At 37.4% G+C, this 25,041-nt stretch overlaps 1 protein-coding gene across 1 annotated transcript; it reads left to right on the forward strand.

Moving 5' to 3' along the window:
• Window positions 1-947: 947 nt before the first annotated feature.
• On the forward strand, window positions 948-15,161 carry LOC122079853 (signal recognition particle 54 kDa protein 2-like). The gene is made up of 9 exons (XM_042646607.1): window positions 948-1,358; window positions 4,142-4,241; window positions 5,115-5,268; window positions 6,722-6,872; window positions 6,967-7,115; window positions 12,606-12,706; window positions 12,856-13,013; window positions 14,304-14,418; window positions 14,578-15,161. Exons 1-9 carry the CDS (start codon window positions 1,128-1,130, stop codon window positions 14,901-14,903), a joined length of 1,485 nt encoding a protein of 494 aa, XP_042502541.1. The 5' UTR covers window positions 948-1,127; the 3' UTR covers window positions 14,904-15,161.
• The last annotated feature ends 9,880 nt before the right edge of the window (window positions 15,162-25,041 follow it).

A 25,041-nucleotide genomic window follows, 5' to 3' on the forward strand; every position in this document is an offset into this window, starting at 1 on the left:
ATTGTTTGAATTTGAGGAGAGAGATACACATAGGGTATAAGTTATGCGCCTGAGTTGAAATCTAACCTCAACCTGACATGATTTGAACCCTAATATATTATTGTGTTTAGTAATAGTGTTATTCTCTTTCCCTATGTCCACATCATGTGTTATGCAAGCGTTCAACAAACTGCCTACAATATGTGTTACACAAGCTACATAGAACCTATTGAGCTAAGACGATCAAATGGCCAAACTATTTATCCCTTTTTTCTTTACATAGACTGACTCTATATCTTCTTTAATGTATTGATATGAACTTAATTTATATATAATAGTAATCATGAAGAATTTGGCCAAATTTTGGTATGTTTATTTTCTAAGAGATGTAATGATGTCAGACGATTAAAAAATCTTATCTTATAACTAAATTGACAACTTTGCTTACTGCAAATTTATGGATTAAATATAGAAAAGAGCTACCCGTAGTCTTAACATCTCCCCACCAAAAAAATTAATAAAAAGAAAAAAAAAATAAAAAAAAAGGGACCAAACCAGGGTCTACCCAACCCAACCTGACCCAACCATGAGCCCTATAGGGTTGGGCTTGAGTGTGAAACCGACAGAATTTGAGTTGGGCCTGGGTTGAGTTTTGAAGACTTAAGATTGGGTTGAGGTTTTAAGAAACCCGACTCTGCTTTACCTCTAGATAGACACATAAAAAACCATTGTGTAATCATTCTTCTATGTCTTATTATGTCTTTTGCAGCCGCCCTTTTTTTTTTTTTTTTTTTTCTTGGCTACCAAACATAACCTAAGTATTTGGGAAGAAAGAGACGCGGAAGTTTAATTTTCAGGGGAAATAAAAGAAATTAAGTCATGGAAAGGAGAGTTTGAGTAATTACATGGAAAGTATAGGGAGTTAGTAGAAATTCACCCAAAAGTCCCTTCCAACGTCGGAATCATGGGCGTAGATGGTCAGACATACAGAAGTAAGCCGCAGGGCAAATGTCTGAAAGGATTCTTTCCTGGTAACGGAAGAACGAGGCCGATCTGTGAAAACCCTAATATCTGAATTATTCTCTTCTGTAGGAAATTGGAATATCAGATTCAGAGGTGACAGATCTCTTCTCACTTGATCGAACAAGATGGTGTTAGCAGAGCTCGGGGGGAGCATATCCCGTGCTCTCCAGCAGATGAGCAATGCCACAATCATCGACGAGAAGGTACTCAACGAATGTCTCAATGAGATCACTCGAGCGCTTCTACAGTCCGATGTGCAATTCAAGCTAGTCCGAGACATGCAGACTAATATTAAGAAGATTGTAAATCTCGATGATTTGGCTGCTGGACACAATAAGCGCAAGATCATTCGACAAGTAGGTTTTAATTTGTTTACCCAGATCACATATTTCTGCCTGATTATTAATTCCCTCTACTGTATTTTTGGGAGATCTGAGCTAGCGAACGTGTTCGTGCAATTCGTGGAGAAGATATAATTCCCTTTATGTAATCAAATGTAAATTTACCGAATCTGTGTTCTTGCCGTAGTGTTCGAAAACTAAGAAGAGAAGAATTATGCCATTAATAAGGTTCTTATTGCGGACAAAATAAATTTTTTTATGTCCGGGGTGCAGAGTTAGTCAGTTCATTAGGGCCTTAGGGTCTCTCAAATGATCCCTTGCGGGAATAATTTTTCCTTGACAACCCTCAGAAGCAACCTGCGTTTTTAAAGGACATCAAGGGTGATTGTCCCCAATCCCCACTGCAACTTGTCTCTGATTGGGCTTCACCGGCATGATCAATTCTTACATAGTAACTGGAGGTTCCTCCTTGCTTTATTTCCAGCACACTTTTTATCTGTTCGGTGATGTCAAGGTCCAAAAGCTATGTATAACGGTGATGCCAAATCTTTGAGTCTCTTTATCAAAAAATGCCCCATTTGCCATCTTATTTCATGAATGGTAGTAGGTAGAACCTGATTGGAGTCAACATTCGTTCTCCTCACAAATTAGTTATAACTTCTGCCCTTCTACAATACAAACTTTTAAGAGCAGACAGATACTGTATTTGATTTTCTGACCTGAAAGTGCTCCATATAATCTAACAGTACTCACTGCCCACACATTTGCTGACTAGAATCATATTTTTCTGTAGAATTTCATCCACACCAACCCTTCGGAAGCAAAAGAAACCCAAAAACATCAAATGGAAGCCTACCCATTTGTCAAGAAGACTTTCATCCTAACTAAACCCTTAGGACGAAACATCTGGTAATTGATTTGCATATCTGGAGATGCTTCATACAACAGTTATGATAAGAAATTTGAAATTTGTTGTAAATTATGGTGAATCAGGATTTATGAGTTAACCAATATATTTCCAAAGATTGTTGATTTGATGGTAATTAGGTGGGAAAACTATACCAATAACCCTGGATTTTGTGACTGCAGACCTGGGTTCTTAAACATGTAGATTACAGTTTCCCAACGGAGTGCATTTACCTTACTGGTTGAAATATCATAATTTAAATTTACACCTTACGTAGGACAAATATTCAGGAAATAGTGAGTCCCTAATTTATCAAAAGAATACATAAAAAACAGAGGGAGATTGTTGATTTAGAGATGAATGGAATTTAAATTATTGAGAGAGAGAGATATGAGTCTCCAAGATCCTAGTCGGGTGGTGAAGCCCGTTAGATGAAATTGAGAGAGCACCTTTTGATTAATTGACCTCCTTTAGAGATGAATGGAATTTTGGTTTTTGAACCATTAATGAACTCTATGTTAAATTATTGAAACTTGGTTTCCCTCTACCATTTTGTTAATTCTATAAAAGGGGGGGGGGGGGGGGGGGGGGGGGAGGTAGGGTGCCCCACTACCTTGTCTTCTTAGTATCTATTTCACCAATTTTAAGGTGCCTTTGCTACTTTTTTTTTAATGATTTCTTTCTTTACGTTTCTATCATGTCTTTCTCATGCATTTAGATTATAGTCCCATTGAATATGTTGTCACTAAATTTTTGTGGCTTGGATTCGCTTTTGGCTTCTTATGGTTGAACCTATTTATTCCCAGCGTCTAGGCGACCCGAGGCATTGGAGGGGGCCTGGACGCAATTCGCTTAGACGCAAGGTGACACCAAGGTGATCAAGGTGCCACGACACCTTGACAACTATGGGTTGAATGCATTGGTGTTACAATATCCAAGTCCATTTTCCTAATATTGCTTGAAGGATCCATATCTCTTCTTGAATTATATTATATGGATTGTTACTTGTGTCAACTGTTGATTGTCCATTTCCCAAGCTTCCATCATCTGAACTGTTCATTTTATGAAGTGTGAAAACATCTTCCTCTTCTCCGGCAAAGTACCAGGGAACTCATCGGAAAATGCAATCACCCCTAAAACCTGAATCAAGAAACCCTAAATCGTAAATCATGAAACCTCTAAAATTAAACAAGAACCCTAATTCTGAAAATTTGGAGATCATTGAACCCCAACTGTGAATGCTTGCCGGAGGTGAAAGGGGAGAAGAGAGGTCATTGTTGGAGAAGAAAGATGCTGAAGGAGAGATCATTGCCGGAGAAGAAAGGCGGAGGAGAGAACTGGATTTGTAGTGAGAGAGGAAGAAAGGCCGGGTGTTGCCATTTCCACTGTCATCACCATGGCAGCAGCCATTACTGGAGAAAAGAGTGGAGGTCGAAAGGAGAAGGACAAAATCGGATCAGCAGGGAAGTAGTGGATTGGCCTGATTAGGAAGGAACAGTAAGGTGGAAATTACCGATTTACCCTCATATTTAGGGTTTCCTTATACTGCTTTATTGGTAAATAAGGATTGTGATATGTAGGAAAATCATATACCTTTGTGAGTTTAACATTCTCCTAAGTAAATTTGGACCTTTTTTTTTCCTTTTCTTTTTTTTGGGGGGGGGGGGGGGGAGTGGTGCTGGATTTTTCTTCCTTCTTTGCTCACAATCTTTTGGAAACTTTGTGGCTTCTCTTCTGTGTCAATCTTCTGCCTTTTTCTTGTGCATTTCTTTTACTAAAGACTCAGACTCCACTTGCTGGTTGCCTTAATTTTATTTCTTTTTCAGTTGTACCTTTATTAAGTTCGCCTCAACTATATGGTATACTTTATTGATTTTTTTTCCCCTTTCAGGCAATATTCAATGAGCTCTGCAAGATGTTGGATCCAGGGAAGCCTTCTTATACTCCAAAGAAGGGGAAAACAAGCATTATCATGTTTGTTGGTTTACAGGGTATGTTATTGTGCAAATTATATATCACTATCAATGGGAGAAACTAATTTTGGTCAAATTATGAGAAAGCATTCAAACAACCTTCTCTACTAAACCATGTATCCATAGAGCCATGGATCAAATTTCATCTCTTTTCACCTCACCAAATTTGAGCAATTGAACTTAAACGTCCTCCAACATAAGTATGTACGATATTGAAGAAAACTCCGACTGCTTTTCGATAAACAAGAAAATGCTCACTGTTAAATCATTAAAGAGAGTCTTTTTTCCTAACTTGGCAGAGAGACATCAGTGACTCTCCCATTATCTATGTAGGAGATAATGATGACGGTCGTGGTGATGGTGATCGTGATGTTGATGTAGTAACTTTTGATCTAATCAACCTCACATCAAACTGAATAATTTTATGTATTCTGATATTTCAACAATGTGAAGTTTAAGAGGCAACCCATGCAGCTTGTTTGAAATAGAAAAACTGATTGGACCATGTCAATAGCTCTTTGGGAAGTCCAATATATGAAATTCTGTGTTTGAAATTAACCGTGGTCACCTGGATTTATTTATATTGTCAACTTCTTATGGATTTCTGTTTCCTTCTATATTGTGAAAATTCCTGCTTAATTTTTTCAGTGTGTGTAAATCATGGGTTTTATGCTAAACTAAGATTTCCCTTTGTTGTCAAATTTTATCCTGACTACAGGGGCATATGTACATGTATAATTGGATTCATTTACAAGTCCATATGTTTTTTTTCATCAGCCAAATGGATGCAACAAAGTAGCCTGTGTTTTTTCTATGCATATATGGCTATTTATCTTTTTGCCTCTTTTCTCGTTTCTGACAACTGCATCTTATTTTCTGTGGAATATCCAGGTTCTGGGAAGACCACAACTTGTACAAAGTATGCATATTATCATCAAAAAAAGGGCTGGAAACCTGCTCTAGTTTGTGCCGATACATTTAGAGCTGGTGCTTTTGACCAGTTGAAGCAGAATGCAACTAAAGCTAAGATCCCATTTTATGGCAGGTAGTATTTTCTTGTTACATCTTTCCTGTTATTGCAGTAGCTACCTAAGATATTTACAGTAAAGATTTAAAGGCATTGATACGTTTCTCTTAAATTGGCTTATAGAAATATTTGTACTGCATCTGTGCCTAGAATATTTTATCCCTTTGGTAATGTCACCCTTGTAACTACCCGCCCCCAAGCCAAGACTCCCTACCCACACTCTTCCCCCAACCAAAATGCCCCCCCTCCAAATTGCACATAGGAACAAAAATTCCTTCACTTTCGTTTGAATTGGTTTCTTGGAGCCATTTTAGGTGTTTTAATTAAATCAAACTGAGCAGCATTTTGCTTCATATCGCTTGAGGTATTTGCTTCTTCACTTAATGCAAGACACTTGGAGAGATAGCTTACTGATCCTTGTAAGTTGCACCACATTAAATGGAATTTTGTGCTTCTAGCCAATTTAACCACATGATTCCCCCAAGTCCTGGACTTGTCATTCTGCTGTACATTGAGAAATGATTGGGAAAGTTGATGCAGATAGGGCTGTCAAATGGAGGATTCGAACTGACCAAACCATGGTTCCATTCTTTCCCAAGGTCTGGACCTGGTTTAGTCCCATCGAGCCAGCCTTGCTGGCCCCACTTTTTGATCCTATGCTGGCCCAGAGATCAGCTTCAGGCCCTTTTTGAAGGGTTGATTAGGAGCACCAAGAAGGGAACTTGACCCAGGTCTTGAGGCCTATAGAGGCCTGTAGCTGCTGTAAGTGAAATTCTCCCTTTTCAGCCCTAAAACTGCCCTAATCCTGTTAGGGTCATAAGTTCTCAGCCGACCAGTGAAAATGGCTGATATTTGGGGGTTTTGTTAGACCCTACAAGAGAGCCACTCGACCAGAAGAGCTTGTTCATCTGAGGTGCGTAAGGATAAATTTTCAAATCTTCCTATTTGACCTACTTGGTGACTTGCGGCTAGGGTATTGCTGGCCTGCATCTACTGTACTATTGGGAGGTATAATATCATCAATTAGAACTTATTTGACCATTGTTTGAGGATCCTAATGTAGTTCCTACCTACCTTATTAGGCTGGTTAAGTATTCTATGTCCAATTTTTGGCCAAATTCATTGGGGGAGTAAATAATTAAGAGATGTGGAACTATTATAAAAGGGCGTACCCAGTGCATGAGGCTCCCGCCACTGCAGGGTCTAGAGAAGGTCATAATGCACGCAGCCTTACATCCACTTTGTAGAGAGGTTGTTTGCTGACTCGAACACACGAGCACTAGGTCGCAATGGAGTAACCTTATTGTTGCACCGAGGTCCACCCTAGAATCTAGAACTATTATCATTTACCTAAATTTATAATTATTTAGTTTTTGTTTTGAAAGTTTTGCTTCTATTTATGCATGTGAAACTGATCCACATGTTATGTGCTTTTTGGTGGATATAACATCAATTTGGTTTTCATCCACAGTTATATGGAATCAGATCCTGTGAAAATTGCAGAGGAAGGTGTGGAAAGGTTTAAGAAGGAAAATTGTGACCTTATCATTGTAGACACAAGTGGGCGTCACAAACAGGAAGCTGCTCTCTTTGAAGAAATGCGTCAAGTGTCTGAAGCAACGGTACCTTGCTTACTTTTTCCTTTCATCGTTGGACTTGTTTATGCATTTATTTTGTTTTTGTGAATTTTAATTCTCTTTTAACTCAACGGCACAGAAACCCGATCTTGTTATATTTGTTATGGATAGCAGTATTGGTCAGGCTGCATTTGATCAAGCTCAAGCATTTAAACAAAGTGTTTCTGTTGGGGCTGTTATTGTTACCAAAATGGATGGGCATGCAAAAGGAGGCGGTGCTCTTAGTGCGTAAGTTTTGTTATATTTGGAGCTGCTTCATCTGGACACATTCAATAAATCTGGCTGCGTTTTACTATTTTGGAAATGCCGTAGATGCTGCAGGCTCTTGTAATTGTATAATTGGGTATAATGGTCTGGTAAATCATGCCTTATTAAATTGTTTTATTTTCTTTAATATACCTTAACAATGCTCAAGATCAGATGCATAAATTAGGTGGTAACTTATTCTATTTTATGCATTATGTTATGCTCTGAATGCCTAAGCACTGGGTCTGGGTAATGCAGTTAGGCATAGGGATGATTAGGGATAACTATGTGATTTATTTTCTTTTTTTCTTTATCTTGTTAGAGTTGTTAATATCTAGTAGGAGATAGATTTTTAGTTGCTTTTAAACTTGTTGACAGTTTTAGACTCCAATTAGGAGTGTTTATTTTCTTTATATACTTGCATGTACCCATGACGAAAAAGATTTGGAATGAAATATTGAAAAAACTGAGATTTAGCGCATGTGCTTCGAACTCCTCTACTCTGGTTCATCTTTTCTCAGGTCAGACCCACTCTATTCGGCCTTTTATTTCAGCACTATACAGAGTGCTCTGTTATAGCAATACTTGCAGCCCAGATGGAGTGTGTCGATCTTCAATTCTGCTCCCTTTGTTCTGTTATTGTGTGGGTTATTCACAACCGTTAAGGTGACCCTACCTGTAGAATCTCTGCTCGAAACCTTTCTGGAATACAGATCTCCAAGTCGAATCCGTTTCTGGGTTTTGTTCTTCCGCTGGGTTTGATTGTAGATCTTAAAACCCATGTGCTCTTTGTTATTTTGGGAGTTTGATTGTAAGATTCAACAGTCCTACGGATATTAGTCTTCTCCTAGAGTTCGAACCATTTTGGACTTATATTGGAAGAGTACTGTCGATTTATTTGAGACTGGTCCTTCTGCCAGTTGCAGGTTGCATGAGGTTAGGGATAACTTCCTCTCCTCTACGATATTTGCTTCTTTAACTTATTTCCCCATCTTTCCCTATCACCCCTCCCTCTCTCATGTATTACTTCTTACCCTTTTACTCAAACTCTGTTCCAAGTCTATCCCTCATCTGTAATTCGAATCACCTTTATATCCTGTCTCCTATCTAACTACCAGTCTGTCCTTTAAGATTCCCTTTATTTACTAAACTGCGACTCTTCCTTCATAAGCTTTGATAGTTTACAAGTTTGCCATTACGTTTAATTGTTGAGCAGCTTGAGCCATTTAATACTTGTTGTTTTCATGGTCTTGATTCTTTCATAGGCAGGAAGGAAGTGACAATCATTCAAGCCTGATATACTTTAGATCATGCTTCCCTTCTCTCTGAAAGGATTGATTGTGTTGTCTTTTTTTATCCTTCGAACTTTTCTGTCTGTAAATATATTAGTTATGATTATGTGAGGGGGAGAAGTAAAACCCTCTGGAGCAGCAGCAAAAAGCACTGCAACCTGATCCATAGTGAGTTGCTATAAAACTATACAATAAGCACCCATAACCCATCAGGTTAGGTATGCATAGCTATATCTCCCTATCTCCTTGTTAAAATTTAAACTAGATTTATTAGTTGATGTACCTCATTTAAAAGCCCAAATGAAATTATATGTTTATCTAGAGTGGCATCTCTGTATGCTAGCTCACTACATCCCAAAGTTCCTTGTTGTCTCAACCCATATACGTGAACAAATTACTGCTGATAAGATTTCACAGTGGCCTCATTTTTTTACTGCCAACTTTAGCATTCCCAACGCGATATTACATCCTGTAGTATTTGGTGACTAGCATGACCCAGTGAATGTGAAAAGCTCTAGTGATTCAAATTATACCTCACTAGTGAGCAAGATTCAAGGTCTCGGTTTCTGCAAGGCCAAAAAACGAGATCTTGGCAAAACCACGTATTTTTGTATAGGACAACTCGGGAAAACTCGGGGATGGGTTTAGGTGGCCATATGGCCATGTTAACCCATGAAACTTGTCATCTAGCCTAATTTAGGACTTCAAAATATATTGGAAACATTAGCTTTTTTTTTTTTAAATCAAACCCAAAATGGTACCTTGACTTCGGAACCTAGGTTGGTAGTCTATGTCGTAGGTCTACTTTAGGCTATTCCACACAATATCTAGTACTTTTAGAACACTCATAATTTAAGTAAAAGTGTAAAACCACTTAAATAAGCATAAGGAATTGGGTATGGCATCACATCCTTACCCTTTGTCCCACTGCCTTGCTTGCCATCCGCTCCATTGTTGTGGACGGCCTATCCACTTCTCTTTGGCTTGATAACTGGCACCCATTTGGCGTTCTCTCTCGTCGAGCCAGGATTATAGACTCTTTTTTGGATTGGGTAGGCTTTCTCATAGGGGTGCAAGTTTGGCCCAGACGGTCCAGACCTGCCCTTGGCCCTCCCTGATCCTGAACAAGTATCAACCCAAAAGTTTTGGCTGAAATTTTTGACCTTGTGTCAGGGTCAGGGCGGGTAAGGGTTGATGTTTTTGGCCTGCCCAACCCATTCTAAACCCGGCCCTGATTTTTTTACCCTGACTTTTGGCTACCCAGCCTTGATTTTTGCCCCTGATGTTGACCCTGATTTTAAGCTAATTTTATATATTATTTCACATTGAGTCATTGACACATCAAAACTCTTAATATATCTTCTCACAATCTCACCGATCTCTCCTATATTTTTTACCAATAAAAAGATCTCTTTGTTTAACATGACAAGGGTTTTAAGATCTTCAGATTGTTTGGCTTATTAGGATGATCTCTTTGTTTATTATGACAAATAATTGAATTTTTTTGGATTATTTACTTTCTTAGGATGACCTCTTCTTTGTTTATCATAGTAGTTAGAGTTATTTGTAATATTTGAATGTTTGCTTTAGGATGTTCTCTTCATAACAAGTAATTTGTAACTTTGTTTTTTTTCTTCTCTTTATTATGAATATCTTTTTATTTTTAGGTTATTTCATATTTTATAGGGTTAGGGTCAGGTATACCCGGCCCTTGATGGCAAACTAGGGTCAGGGTCAATCAGGGCCATCCCAACCCTTCATGGCAAACCAGGGTTAGGGTCAATAAGGGTCAGGGTCATCCTGGCCCGACCTTGAAAAATCAGGGCCAGTTAGGGCGGGTTAGGGTTGGGCTTGGGTTGAAGTTTTGTGGCCTCGAGTCAGGTTCAAGGCGGGTTTGGGTCCAGTTAAGGGGACTAAGGGTTGGGCTAGGGTTTTAAGAAGCCAAGCCCAACCCAGCCCTGTTGCACCCCTACTTTCTCATGTCTCCTCGATCATTTAGAACGGTTCTTGGTGTCCCCTATCCTTCCTCCCCCCCCCCCCACCGTCCCTCCTTTTGGTCCTCCCTCCCTTCTCTTTCCCCATCGCTTGGTGGAAGTGATAAAGTCATCTAATCCCCCAACCCTAAAGGAATTTTTCTCCTTCTCTTCTGCCTGGAATGTAATTCGTCCCCAATCACCCTTTCCCCTAGGCACAAACTTGTTTAGTTCAAAGGTCGCATTCTTCGTCATATCTTCACCACCTAGAGAGCCCTCTCTAATTGTCTCCCCACCCAAGCCTTTCCTCCTCTCTCGTCATCTCAATGCCTCTCTGGCTTGTTGTCTTTGCTGCAATGGGATAGAAGACTCCGATGACCTCCTTTGATTACTTCTTCTCTTCCACTGTCTGGAAAATGGTCTCTCTAAATGCTGGCCTGGTAGGAGAAGAACTCTCCCCTTTAGGAGGGAATGGATATGGATTGACATGACCTACGCTGGTTCTTCTATTTGTGACACTGTAGGAAAGCTTGCTTTCTATGCTACCATTAGTCACCTTTGGATGGAGCGTAATCTAAGAAGATGAACCTCCAACTCTAGATCTTTTGATATAATTTGGAATGCCAACTTCTTTGATGTCAGCTCTAAGGCCCCATCGCTTCCTTCTCTACAGCCTCATGACTCCCCTAGGAATCAGCTGGTTGTAGCCTCATGGGGTCCCCCCCCTCTCCCACCCTTTAATGGGTTTGTGTCATCCTTCTTAAGTTTTTTGTTTTCTTGCCCTTAGAGGTTGTATATTCCCTCTTCTTTTATTTTATTTTTTCCTTTTGATAATGAATTTATTATTCAAAAAAAGAAAAAATCATAAGGAATTAGAAGACATAAAAAAGTGTCTATCTTCAATCTCCAAGTGTTGAAGTTGATAATCTCTACTGTAGAGGTTAGATTTGGCGAAAAGAATCACAAAAACACAAAGTCTTGTCGTCTTTTTCTTCACAACAGGGCGAGACAGGCAAGATCTAGCTAGAAAGGCAAGAAATCTCATCGAAATGGGGTGTAAAACATCATGTGACTGGGTCGAGACCAGTCGAAACCGAGAAATTAACCGAAATCTCTGTGTCTAAGGTATTGTTGTTTTCCAATCTCGATTCGTGAAAGCCAAAAAATTATTTTTTTAGCAAGATCTCCTCGAACTGTGCTGGTGAGGGGAATAGTGAATTCTAAGATAACGTACGAGCTCACCAAGTGAAATCAGTATCATTTAGGCACAAAATGCATGCATGTAGGAGATTTTCTCTTTGTAAGCAGGTGGTCCACCTTTTAATTATATCCAACACTGCAATTTATGAGAAGAAAGAGATTTTACTTGCCAGGTGAATGTTATATGATGTTTTCTGATCCTCTAGTTGCTGCTGACTAGCCACCGAGCCCATTTGTCCCTTTTCTCTTGGGTCTTACTCTTCCTCTCAAGAGACTAAGAATCTTGGTAGTTCAGTGACCCTGTATCTGAGACTCCCTGTCGGCAAGAAGCTCAAATATTTTATAGCATCTAAAGGTTTCTCAAATATTTTTTTGAGAAACGTAGCAAAGTACTCTGCAGTAAACTCAAGGCATTAGATTTCTGCTCGGAAGAAGCTTGCCCAATATTAATAATTGCTACTATACTACACAGGATATAGAATTGGAGCCTCTCTATACAGCCGTGTTGAATCGCTGGCTTTATTGGCAGCTGTGAATCACTGAATTGAAATAGTTGGTTTGCATCTTGAGTTTTGGCAGAGGGGAAGAGAAGGCAAAAGAAAAGAAAGATTGAACAGAATAAAATAATAAAACAATTGTTTAAACTCACTATTCATCCTTTATGTACATAGTTGTGTTGCCATCTCTTTAAAATCCACAACCATCAACAATTTTTATTCTCCCTAAGTGAGCAGAGCGTGTTACTTTCAAAGGGACTTGGTGGGTTTATAGGGCCCCAGCCAATTCTGATCCAATCAATGATTAATTGGTTGATCTGTGTCATACAATGATCAGATCACTTGAAAGTTGAAACCTTGTTAACATTCACAAGGTTACTAGGTGAGCTTACTCTAGTAACTAAGCTGACTGTATTTATGTGAGATCCTGTTTGTTTGTTGGATTCGTATACATGTTTTTATCTATTGCCAAAAGAAAGTTCTAATTCAATATTGATCTTGTATATACAGTGTTGCTGCCACAAAGAGTCCTGTCATATTTATTGGAACTGGAGAACACATGGATGAGTTTGAAGTTTTTGATGTTAAGCCATTTGTCAGCCGCCTTTTAGGTTACTTCTAACTGCACCTTCGTCTTACTGTTTTGGCATATTCTGTTTGGTGTACTCATACTCCGAAAGTTTGACTTCTCTTAAAAGTTAAAATAACAAGTAAAATCTCACATCTTGAATAAGTCTTATCCAACTTTTGTTTCAATTAGGCATGGGTGATTTGTCGGGTTTCATGGACAAAATTCATGAAGTCGTGCCTATGGATCAACAGCCTGAGCTTCTGCAGAAGCTTTCTGAGGGGAATTTTACTCTGCGTATCATGTATGAGCAATTCCAGAACATACTCAAAATGGGTCCTATTGGCCAGGTCTGTTATTTATACTCTACTCTGCCAAAGATTGTTTAACAGTGTGGTTTCATTTGTGTCAAGTTTTTATTAATGAAAAGGAATCTTATTGAAATCTCTCATTTTCATTCTAAAAAAACCTTTTCTTATGACTGGTTGTGCTGTTCTGTTAAAATGTGACAAACTCAGCCATTCTATATGAAAGATAATTTTTTTTGTCCAATAAGATCTTTGTGGATACGTTTTACTCAGTGGGGGAGGACAAGTGTGTCATTTAGAAATTGTAAAATATTTTGCTTATCATGTCACCTTTTTAGTTTCTACATTCTATTGATTCTCAAAACTTATTCCCAACTTGGAAAAGTTGACTCCTGTGATGATTTTGTCCTATATATTTAAACACATTTTAATATTCTTGGTAATTTTTTTATTTCAATGTATCTTAATTATGAAACACCTTCATCATGGATAGGGCTAATGTTATTGTGACAAAGCTTGACCTCAACAACCAGAACCTGTGAAGAAGAAGAAGAATAGCACGATGGAGATGGAGAAGTGACAGGGTGAACACAATAGGAATAGAATGGAGTACCTCTATCGTGGACAGCCTCTCCCTTATATTAAGGCTAACCAAAGTAAATAACAGTGTGACTAACTTAGACCGACTTGGATTATGTCTCAACTTAGACTTCTCCCACTCTCGAGTAACTAAAGTAAATAACGATGACTTAAAAACACTACTTCAGCATGCGGAATTCCAAAATTCTTTGAGCAATAGTTGATTCGTTGTGAAATTTCTAAGTTTCTTGATTTTCAAGCTAAGCCTGCTATTACCGATCAACTTTACTGGGTCATTGATCCCCTTTTTAGAGTCTGATTACATTGCAGGAACTAGACTTGGCGGCCCCTCAAATGCCTAAGTTCAAATAGAATGTGATTCGAAAGCAAAGAATTTCTTTCACCATCCCTTCTGGCGCGGTAGCGAATTTTCTTGTAAGGAAAGGGGCTGTCGTCGATCACACTTATCTGGCCTAAGAGCCAACCTGATGACATACGAGGATGTTTATCTGTTGATCTCCTATTACTGTTTAAAGTTTCATTTTTGGCTTTTCCATGAATAGTGGTGTGGTCTTTGTCTAATTCCAGATTTCAACTCTGTTGTTTTAATTGGCTGAATTAAGAATTACTAGCAGTTAGTGGTTGTGTTGACTGTTTGAAGCTTATGGTTTAGGATTATCTTCATTCTATTGGAAACATCCGTCCCCCCCCCAAAAAAACCTAATATTATAAACCACTTTTGTTACCATGTAGGTTTTCTCGATGCTCCCGGGATTTAGTGCCGAGCTAATGCCCAAGGGTCGTGAAAAAGAGAGTCAAGCAAAGATCAAACGTTACATGACTATGATGGATTCCATGACCAATGAGGGTAACTGCAATCTAGTCTATGCTTTTTATGCGTTCTAACGTTTATTTTTTGTCCTGCTATTGAAATTTGTGGGCTAATGAGTCTCGGATCCTTTACATTATCAGAGTTTATTTCGTTTTCTGTATACCTGTTGCATTAATCTTATAAATTCTTATCCAGAGTTGGATAGTTCGAACCCAAAGCTTATGAATGAGTCTCGGATCATGCGGATAGCACGGGGTTCTGGTCGTGCTGTTAGAGAAGTTATGGATATGTTGGAAGAATATAAGCGGCTCGCCAAGATCTGGAGCAAAATGAAAGGCCTCAAGATTCCAAAGAAGGGTGACATGAGTGCATTATCTCGTAATATGAATGCTCAACACATGAGCAAAGTCCTTCCACCACAAATGCTTAAGCAAATTGGTGGCATGGGCGGCCTACAAAACCTGATGAAGCAAATGGGTTCTTCAAAAGATATGATGGGGATGTTTGGAGGGGACAAGTAGTACTCATAAAATGGGGAATCCAGATTGGAGCTATTACTCATAAGGGCATAAGGATTAAGGTTTGTACAGGATCAAAGCATTAATTACATCCAGATCAATTGCTCTTGTTCCAATATTTAGTGTATTGTCGGAGATCTTAGTTGTCATTTTTACTAGGCAGTTTTGCATAGTTTCTTGATTTAGGCTATGTTTTGAATGCAAGGAAAAGAAAGAAACATTGATAAATACAAGAAATAAAGGCACATAAATTAATCATTACTTTTGTCTTATGTTTTTTGTTTACATAGTTTTTAAAATATAAAAAATAAAAAATCATGATAGAAAAGATAAAAACCTCATTATTACATGAGGCTGACATAAACTTGATATCTTGATTATCTAAAATACTCTATAGAATACCAAGGTGAAGGCTTTGCTGGATTGAGGAGGGCAAAAGTATCAAAGTGAGTGGTTGCTGACAGTTCATGTAACCAATCTCATAGGGCATCTGTATAGTCAAAACGAAATAATAACGTAGAAAAGAAATTTTATTATGATGTTGACACGAGGTTGATGCAAGTCTAAAATCTTTGATCATCGAAACATGACATTGATGTAAACCAGAAAATCTTGTTTACTCAAAATACCCTTTATTGTATAAAAGTGATACTGAAAGTATTGCCTAAACCGATAAAGGCAAAAGATCGATAGTTCTATGTAACCACTGTGTATGACCTTGTGTAACTGGCATATTGGGAAATTTTTAATGCGGCCTATACAAGGAACCCTTGTCATCTGGAGAAAAAAAAATGGGTGGTCCCAATTAACCCAAACAAAACGTAGCAGAATAGAACCTGGAAGATGAAGCAAAACTCACAATCCAGAAATCAGCAGTGACTCCTCATTTGCAAGTTGACAAAAGTTAAGAGAGGAGAGCATCATGGGGATTGGGGAATCTCTCTCTCTCTCTCTCTCTCTCTCTCTCTCTTTGTGACGAAGTTGAGATCCACACAAATAATTTAGGGTAATTTATAACGTCACCTCCTGGAGAATGCTAGTATTATAGGAATATCCTCTCTCTTTCACCAAATTAGACTCGGACTTCTTACCGTCAGTCACTGCTAAGGAATATACCCTATATATTGATACCAACAACAATATTTTATTATAAATACTAAAATGCCTTTATTAAATATGAAGTACCTAGGTACCCTTGTAATAAGTTACTATTTCTTTCACCCAATCTATCGAATTGATCTCCATTCCACCAGTGACCGTTCAGAGCAGTGGCGATGGACGCCAATCCCATTGTGCTGGCCCTATTTAAGAACCCTTTCCCTATTTCACATTTATCAGATTGCAGTCCTACTGAATTAGGGTCATCGGCATCCTGGTTAGGGTTTTGCTAAAGAAAGTAGCGAGAGAGCCAGCTGAATTTTTTGTTTTTCCCCTTTATGCCGGATGACAAAGTAGCAGTAAGGACAACAGGTATACTCCCTCCCTCTTCCTCCATTTCCTCCTCTTCTGCATCTGCAGTGATGTCGATGCTGCTGCTATAGTGGCTGCTACTTTATTCTTCTTACCCCTCCTTCTCTTCCATCATTTTTTCCTCTAGGTCTTCTTACCCCACCAAATATGTTTTCTGTTTGCTTTAAAAGAAGTTTCTGTTGTGTAATATAGGGATTGAAGAACCCTTCGAGGCCAGTGATTGTAACGGGACACTCTGTAGGAGGATGGGTAGCATCACTCTTTTGCTTATGGCTGCTTGAGAACATCAACAAAAAAAATAGTAACATTCCCATTTGCATCACCTTCGGATCACCAGTCATCGGAGATGATGGCCTTCGCAAAGCCATTCACAATTGATCTGGAAGAAATCCTCGGTTCCTACATGTCATCTCCCACGGCAACCTCATCCCTCGTACCTTCCTCTCATCCACCACCAATAGAAAAAACACTTACAAGCCTTTTGACACATTCCTTGTGTTTTCCAATAGTTGAGAGCAATTTGACGAGTTCTGGTGGAATAACTCTTTCTCTCACTACTCTCTCTCTCTCTCTCTCTCTCTCTCTCTCTACGTTTTCTGCAGTTTACTTTTCGGTTAATTCAAATCCAAATCATCCAATTAACCCTATTTCCATCTATCACTCTTTTCGGTTAATTCAAATCCAAATCATCCCATTAATCCTATTTCCATCTATCACTCCCTCCATTCCCTTGGGGAAAAATTTAATGGCCACAGATGGCATCTGGAAGAGAGAAACAAAAATAGAGGAAAGAGGCATCTGGAAGAGAAACAAAAATATGGGAAAAACTACATATGCTTGCCTCTGCGCAGTGATGAAGAACGCCGTCGATGGTGGCGCTGTGCCGCTGGTGAGAATAGGTAGGGGTGAAGAGGAATTGGATTAAAATGATTTTTAGTGAAAAGGGTATAACTGTCATTTTACCTCTTGACTTAACAGAGACTGACGGTAGGGGTCCGAGTCTAATTTGGTGAAAAAAAGGGGGTATCCCTCTAATATTGGCATTCTCTAAGGGTGGCATTGTAAATTACCCATTAATTTATTCATTACCAATACCATATGACAAAGCTTCTCTGGTTCTTTCCACTTTCTTCTCTATCCATACTTGCCAAACAATTGCGTATGTGATCATCTTAATCTCTCACCTCAATCTTCTAGGAGCAAGATAACAAAATGCCCAATTGTTGACCAATTGTTGATTGACATATGAACGTGTTCAAATTGCCAGCATTGGGTGGTGAAGTACAGTGAACATTCAGCAGTTGGGAAGATCCTGTCATACACCTTGACCGTTGAATTTTCACCTCACCTCACTGCTTCATCGTAGACGATTTTGAGTCCACATGGACGTCAAGCACTGTTGGATTCTTTTAGTTTGCTCAAATTTTGGAAACCAGAGGATACTCCATGAAAGACAAATCAAGCAATTCTGGGCAATTACCCTTTCCCATCCCAAAATGAAAAGTAGTAGCTGGGGTCCATGATAGTAAGGTGTCATCATTGGAGCTGATATCACCATTAGAATCAACAGATGAAAACAAAGATAATGGATGAACTAGAAATAAAGATAATGTAATACAATCCCATCTGTTTCTGCATTCGTCTAATTAAATATTTAAATATAAGTCTCTTACTTTTAAGGTACTTTAGGATGGGGGGATTTGGATTGGGAAGGTGGATTTTAAAGTGCCTGGACCCAAAACTTATTGTTAATATATATATATATATATATATATTTTTTTTTTTTTTTTGAGGGGGGAGGGGGGCTCAGGATTTGACATGTGCAAGTATCTTGACTCTCGACTCCCTGACATGGTTGAACAGATGAACTAGGGCATCTCTCTCTATTTTGTGTTTGCTCACCGGATTTTTCTCCCCTTCTAGAAATCACTGCAAATTCGATAATAGCTCAAGGCTATATGCAGATTATGGACAAAACATACACACCCAAAGACACAGGGTGAAACAGTAAAACTGGGTTATTTGGGGAACATAACAAAAAATGGAGACTTATCCGCAGGACAAAGGATGGCATGCGATTAATCAAATAACGAATGGTTAAAACACCATCACACAAAAAATGTTTAGGAACATGCATATGAAGCATAATGGCACGGGCAACCTCAAGGAGATGCCGGTTCTTGCGCTCTGCTACCCCATTTTGCTGTGGGGTATAGGCACAACTAGTTTGGTGTATCATCCCATGGGTATCACAAAACTCAGATATATCAGTTTGAGCATATTCTAAAAGCATTGTCAAAATGAAAAATTTTAATAGGAATGCCAAACTGAGTCTTCCAGTAATATTTACCACTAATGCTGCTAAAGTTCAGAAGATTACCATTTATGTTCTACATTCCACTGCAAATCCTAGGTAGACATCAGTCTGGCGGATATCTTGACCATAGTTAGCAAATTTGGATTCGGGAATTATTCGGGCGGAGAATTATTCGGAATAATTCGGTTGATTAATTTAAAGATTCGGTCAAAAAAGCTTATTGGGTTTTTTTTTTTTTTTAAATACTGTTTAAGTGGACCGAATAATTCGGTTTAATTCGGATTCGGTCCGAATTATTCGCGTTTTATATTCACTTTTGAAAAAATTGTGAATTTTACCGAATTTTATTTTTAATTCGGATTCGGTCAGAATTTTTGATAAAATTCGGTTTGGCCGAATTGATAACACTGATCCTGACTACTCTCAGCATGTGGCCAAAGGTAATCTCTCTCTTGCCTGTTCCTTCCGCTAGAGCTCTGCAACCCCTTTTAGTATATATTTTTGGCCAAAATAAAGAAAAGGGGCTTTCAACTCATAGTTGCATATTAGGACCTGATGCATGATAACTTGCATTTGCTTCTAGATCTTTTGCATTGTGAACATGAATATTAGGTTTCTTGCTGAGTAGTTTTTGTAATGAAACCAATACCTGCAAAGTAGAAGAGAGAACGATGGGAGGACAGAAGTACGAACCACAATAGATTCAATATTTATTTATCCTGGTCTACCCCTTTATTTATAATATTAATAGCAAAACAATAGACTCTTAGTAGGAAACTTGAGTAGATGTCTGCAAGATCTGCATACCCTTTGGTTTCACATAGGTAATTGAATAGATGATGAGCTTGAAAAATTGACAAATACCAAAAAACTGGGCATTCTTCTTTTATTAAAGGATCATCTGCATCTCTACGATATTTTTATCATTAAAGTTATAACAATATTTCCTCAATCCGATAAGTTTCTATTATATTTCATTAGAGTATTGTCTTGAAATCATATAGTGGAAGACGTGATGAAAAAACTCGAGAGACTATATAAACTGAAGGAATTGAAGTTAGATTATCACCCATATGATGGGGCGGTTATAGAATACAATGCAGAAAATTTTTATTATAATAACCCCAAAATCTTTAATCCCAATGTATTACTCTATATGTTCCATAAACTCAGGAGTGAATTAAGCTCAATTATTATAACTTAATTCTCAATAACATAATCAATTAATATTTAGAGATCCATATAAGAAAGTGATTCGGACCGTAAAAGTGTGATATATAAGTAGATGTTCGGTCCATTTTGTATTAAAGAAGATGTTGGTTGTCTGCGCCATTTGGTATTAAACTACTACGAGTTAAAATATTTCTCTCTCATTTTTCTCTTTCACAAAATTTTTCATGTTGTCTCATTTTTTGCTGTTTAAATTACTTAATATTTTGGATCTTGAGCGTATCGAATGTATGACAACTTTACCTAATGAGATAAAAAAAGTTGATTCTTTTAAAGTACTTGAATCAAAGCCATGCTAACTTGATAACTCTATCTCTCTTTTGATTGGTGATATTCATAAGCGGTAAACTCTCAACCTTTACAAAACCCTGATTGTATTTGTATCTGTATCTATCCAAATATTGAAGTTAGTCAAGTTAATAAATCTTTTGTGCCTTAATTGAAAGGTAAGGAATCATTTGCATGTTAGTGATTGATTTCATCCGTATGAGTGATAACTGCATCAATCAACGGTAAAATTTACATACCTTTTAGTTTCACACGGGTAACTGAATAGAGAATAAATTTGAAAAACTGAACAATATCAAAAATCTGGGCACTCTTCCTTCATTAAAGGACCATTTGCATCTCTACAATATTTTCATCATTAAAGTTATAATAATATTTTTTCAATCCGACAAGTTCCTATTGTATTTCACTAGAGTGTGATTGTCTTGAAATCATATAGTGAAAGACATGATAAAAACACTTGAGAGATTACCTAAACTGAAAGAATTGAAGTTATATTGACACCCATATGATGAGGTGATTATAGAATACTATGTAGAAATTTTTAGTTATAATACTGTTTTGACCCCAAAATCTTTAATCACAATGTGTCACTTCGTATATTTCATAAACTCGATAGTGGATTAAGTTCAATTGTTATAACTTAGTTCTCAATAATATAATCAATCAATATTTAGAGATCCATATAAGAAAGTGATTCGGACCATAAAAATGTAATATATGAGTAGATGTCCGATCCATTTGGTATTAGATGAGATGTTGGTTGTGCGCCTCATTTGGTATTAGATTACTACGGGTTAAAATATTCCTCTCATTTTTTTCTTTCACACAAATTTCTAAACTGTCTCATTTTTTGTTGGTTAAATTACTTAATATTCTAGGTCTTGAGTGTGCCGAATGTATTAAAACTTTACTCAATAAGATGAGAAAGTTGATTCTTCTAAAGTACTTGAATCAAAGCGAAGCCGACTTAACAACTCTATCTCTCTTTTGGTTGGTGATTTTTATAAGCTGGAAACCCTCAACCTTTACAAAACCTTGATTGTGTCTGTATCTATCCAAATATTGAAGTTGGTCAATTAAAGAAATTTTTTGTGCCTTAATTAAAAGATAATATATCATTTGTATGTTAGTGATTGATTTCATCCGTATGATTGATAACCGCATCAATCAACTGTAAAATTTACATACCTTTTGGCTTCACACGGGTAACTGAATAGAAGATGAATTTGAAAAACTGAACAATATCAAAAAATTGGGCACTCTTTTTTCATTAAAAGACCATCTACATCTCTACGATATTTTCAACATCAAAATTATAACAATATTTTCTCAATCTGACAAATTCCTATTGTATTTCACTAGAGTGCGATTGTTCTGAAATCATATAGTGAAAGACGTGATAAAAACACTCGAGATACTATCTAAACTGAAGAAATTGAAGTTAGATTGACACCCATATGATGGGGTGGTTGTAGAATACAATGCAAAAACTTTTAATTATAATACTGTTTTGACCCTAAAATCTTTAATCCCAATGAATTACTCCGTATATTCCATAAACTCGAATGTGGATTACGCTCAATTATTATAACTTAATTTTCAACAGTATAATCAATCAATATTTATATATTTGTTGTCTCATTTGGATTGACATTGGTGCCTTTTGAATGGTTTCTCTGTGATATTTCCAATGAGTCGAAATCTTGTGAATTCAGTTCAACTTGAAAAGTTATTACTAAGTATGCAAACCTTTGCCTCTTATGCTACCATATGTTAATAGAAAACATTGGAGAATGGGTTAGTGAGTATTTAGTGCATATTGTGATAGTTTTTTTGAGTACTCGATTGCTAGGTGGAACTTGATCTAAAATGAGTTTTTTTTTTAAGATAAACTTGTGGTTGTTCTTGGAAAGTTGTTTCTAAAAACTTTGTCAAAAAGTGCCTAGGCAAAGATGTTGGACACTATGATGTACTATAGACAACTAACCCTTCTATTTACCAAAAAAAAAAATGAGAATTAACCGATCTAAAGAGAAGTTGAAATGTATCAGCTTATTCTTGATAAACTGGCGTATACCTAAACCGACAAGTGCATTTTCATTGTGATCCTACTCAACTTAATTGTTGTCATATTGATTAGGTTCAAATTTGTAAAATTCTTGTATCAATTCCATTATAAATAGTTAAATACAAAGAAATCCATACAAATTGGCCAAGCTAGCCATTTAAAATAATGTATATAATATAAATAATCTATTTTTTTAAAAGATATCCAACAAGTTGTAGATCTTCAACATTGGACATTTAGGTGAAGAGATATGACACAAATAGAGTGATTATATTATGGGATTTGAAATTTGTATTTCGTTCCTTTATTTTTGAGAATATTATTAGCCATCAAATTGAATTAAAATCTAGAGTTAGATCATGTTTTGCATTACTATAAAGACAATGATGGGTTATTGTAATTGAATTGATTGTTTGAGTTTTTCTCTCTCTATGAAACCTAGATGAGTTTTAGCTCTCCAACCACCAAAGAACTTTTACACACTTTAGTGTACAAGTGCATAGAAATGTATGCCCCTCCGTATGTTCATCTCTATAAGGACACACCATCCTTCTATTTCCTATTTTTAAGAATATGGCTTCCATTTATACCTATTAGAAAATAAAATATATTACAACAACAACAACAACAAAGCATTGTCCCAACTTAAGTTGGCCACATGTATCCAAAGAAAGCCAAAGGAAGAAAAAAAAAAAAAAAAGACATTAAAGGGGACAGATTGAATAACCACTAACAAAGTAGATTATAGCTAAAGTGGGTCCGCTACCTGGATTCTAGCCCTCCAATATGCTCTATTCGAAACCATACTTGGGACAAGGTCTAATTTGTGTATATTTTTCCTCGCAACCTCTCCTATGGTCATTTTAGGTCTGTCTCTAGCTCTTTGGATCCTTCGATTTGAATCGAGTCACTCCTCCTTACGGGTGCATCAGATGGCCTTCACTGAACATGCTCAAGCCACCTCAAATGGTATTCTCGAAGCTTGTCAGGAATTGGGGCCACCCCCTAGTCCGCTCTAATTTGATCATTCCTAACCTTATCTCTTCTAGTTTTCCCGCACATCCATCTTAGCATTTTCATTTTCGCTACCCCTAGCTTATTAATGTGCTGTTTTTCAATAGCCCAACATTCTGACCCGTAGATCATAGCCGGGTGCACCATAGTCCGATAGAATTTTTTCTTAAGTTTTACCAAGACGCATTTGTCACATAAGACTCCAAACACACTCCTCCACTTCATCCATCCCAACTTAATCCTATGTGATGTGTCATCCTCTATATTGCCCTCTTTATTAATGATAGATCCCAAATATCTGAAATATTTACTTTGCTTAACCCCTCTTCCTTCAATAGTCACTTCGTTATTATCTCTCGTGGAATGGCTAAGTTATACTTCACATATTCTATCTTTGATCAACTTATCTTAAGGCCTCTTGTTTCCAAGGTAGATCTCTATTGCTCCAATTTAGCATTAAGTCTAGATTTTGTTTTATCCAATAAAACAATATTGTCCGCAAAAAGCATACACCAAGGGACATCACCTTATATATCTTTTGTCAACTCATCTAGAACAAGAGCAAACAGATAGGGGCTTAGAGCTGACCCTTGGTGTAGCCCAATAGAAATAGGGAACTCATAGCCTTGACCACCTTTGGTTTGCATACTTGTTACCACTTCATTATACATATCTTTAATTAGATCCACATATTTACTCAACACCTTTCTCTTATCCAGGACATGCCATATTAAATCTCTAGGAATTCTGTCGTAAGCCTTTTCCAAGTCGATGAAGACCATATGGAGGTATTTCTTACCAGCTCTAAGGGTTTCCATGGGTCTTATAATAAGATATATAGCTTCAGTAGATGATCTCCCTGGCATAAAACTAAATTGGTTGATCAAGAGTCCAGATTCTCTTCTCAAGTGCATTTCAATAACTTTCTCCTAAAGCTTCATCGTGTGGCTCATAAGTTTTATACCTCCGTAGTTATTGCAATCTTAGATATCGCCTTTATTTTTGTAAATGGTGGTTACAAAACTTATTCTCCATTCATGAGGCATCTTCCTTGTACTCATAATCTTGTTAAAGGTTAGTTAGCCACCAAGTCCTAAGTTCTTCCAAACTTCTATAGGGACGTCGTCTGGGCCAGGAGTCTTTCTAGACTTCATCTTTCTTGAGGCATCTTTAACCTTAGAGACTCCAATCCTTCTTACATACCTATGTCTAGTGTTGTCTCAGTGAGAAAGGGGCTTATAAGGATAAGATCCACTTGGGTTATCTCCATTTAGAAGTTTGAAAAAATAAATAATCACTCCATCTCGTCATGATGTTTTCATCTTTAACAAGCATTCTGCCGCCTTCATCCTTAACATAAAATATATTATGTTGAAATATTATGGAATATGGATTTTAATTACAAAATACAATATTGTGTTAAGATATGTGTTATGATCCCATTTGATCATATGGAAGCTGATCCCACATCGGTTTCCAAAGGAAATTGATGTGGGTTGATATGGCCTTATGTTTCCTAGAAGCTGATTTATGGGATTGAGTTCTTCTAGGTCCATATATATCAATGGTATTAGGAAAAGGCTACTTGCCATTAAGTAGAAACCTTGGAGCAGAGTAAGTGCCCCTAAGAAAAGAAATATGGGAACATGGTGGAGGAACGAAGAAATTAAGATAAGAAAAATAGACAAATTAGGGGAGAGAAAATAGGAAAAATTACTGATTTTTTGGCTAATTAGGAGGTACCCCACTCC

Source organism: Macadamia integrifolia, chromosome 5 (genome assembly GCF_013358625.1).
Source record: "Macadamia integrifolia cultivar HAES 741 chromosome 5, SCU_Mint_v3, whole genome shotgun sequence".
NCBI lineage: Eukaryota > Viridiplantae > Streptophyta > Magnoliopsida > Proteales > Proteaceae > Macadamia > Macadamia integrifolia.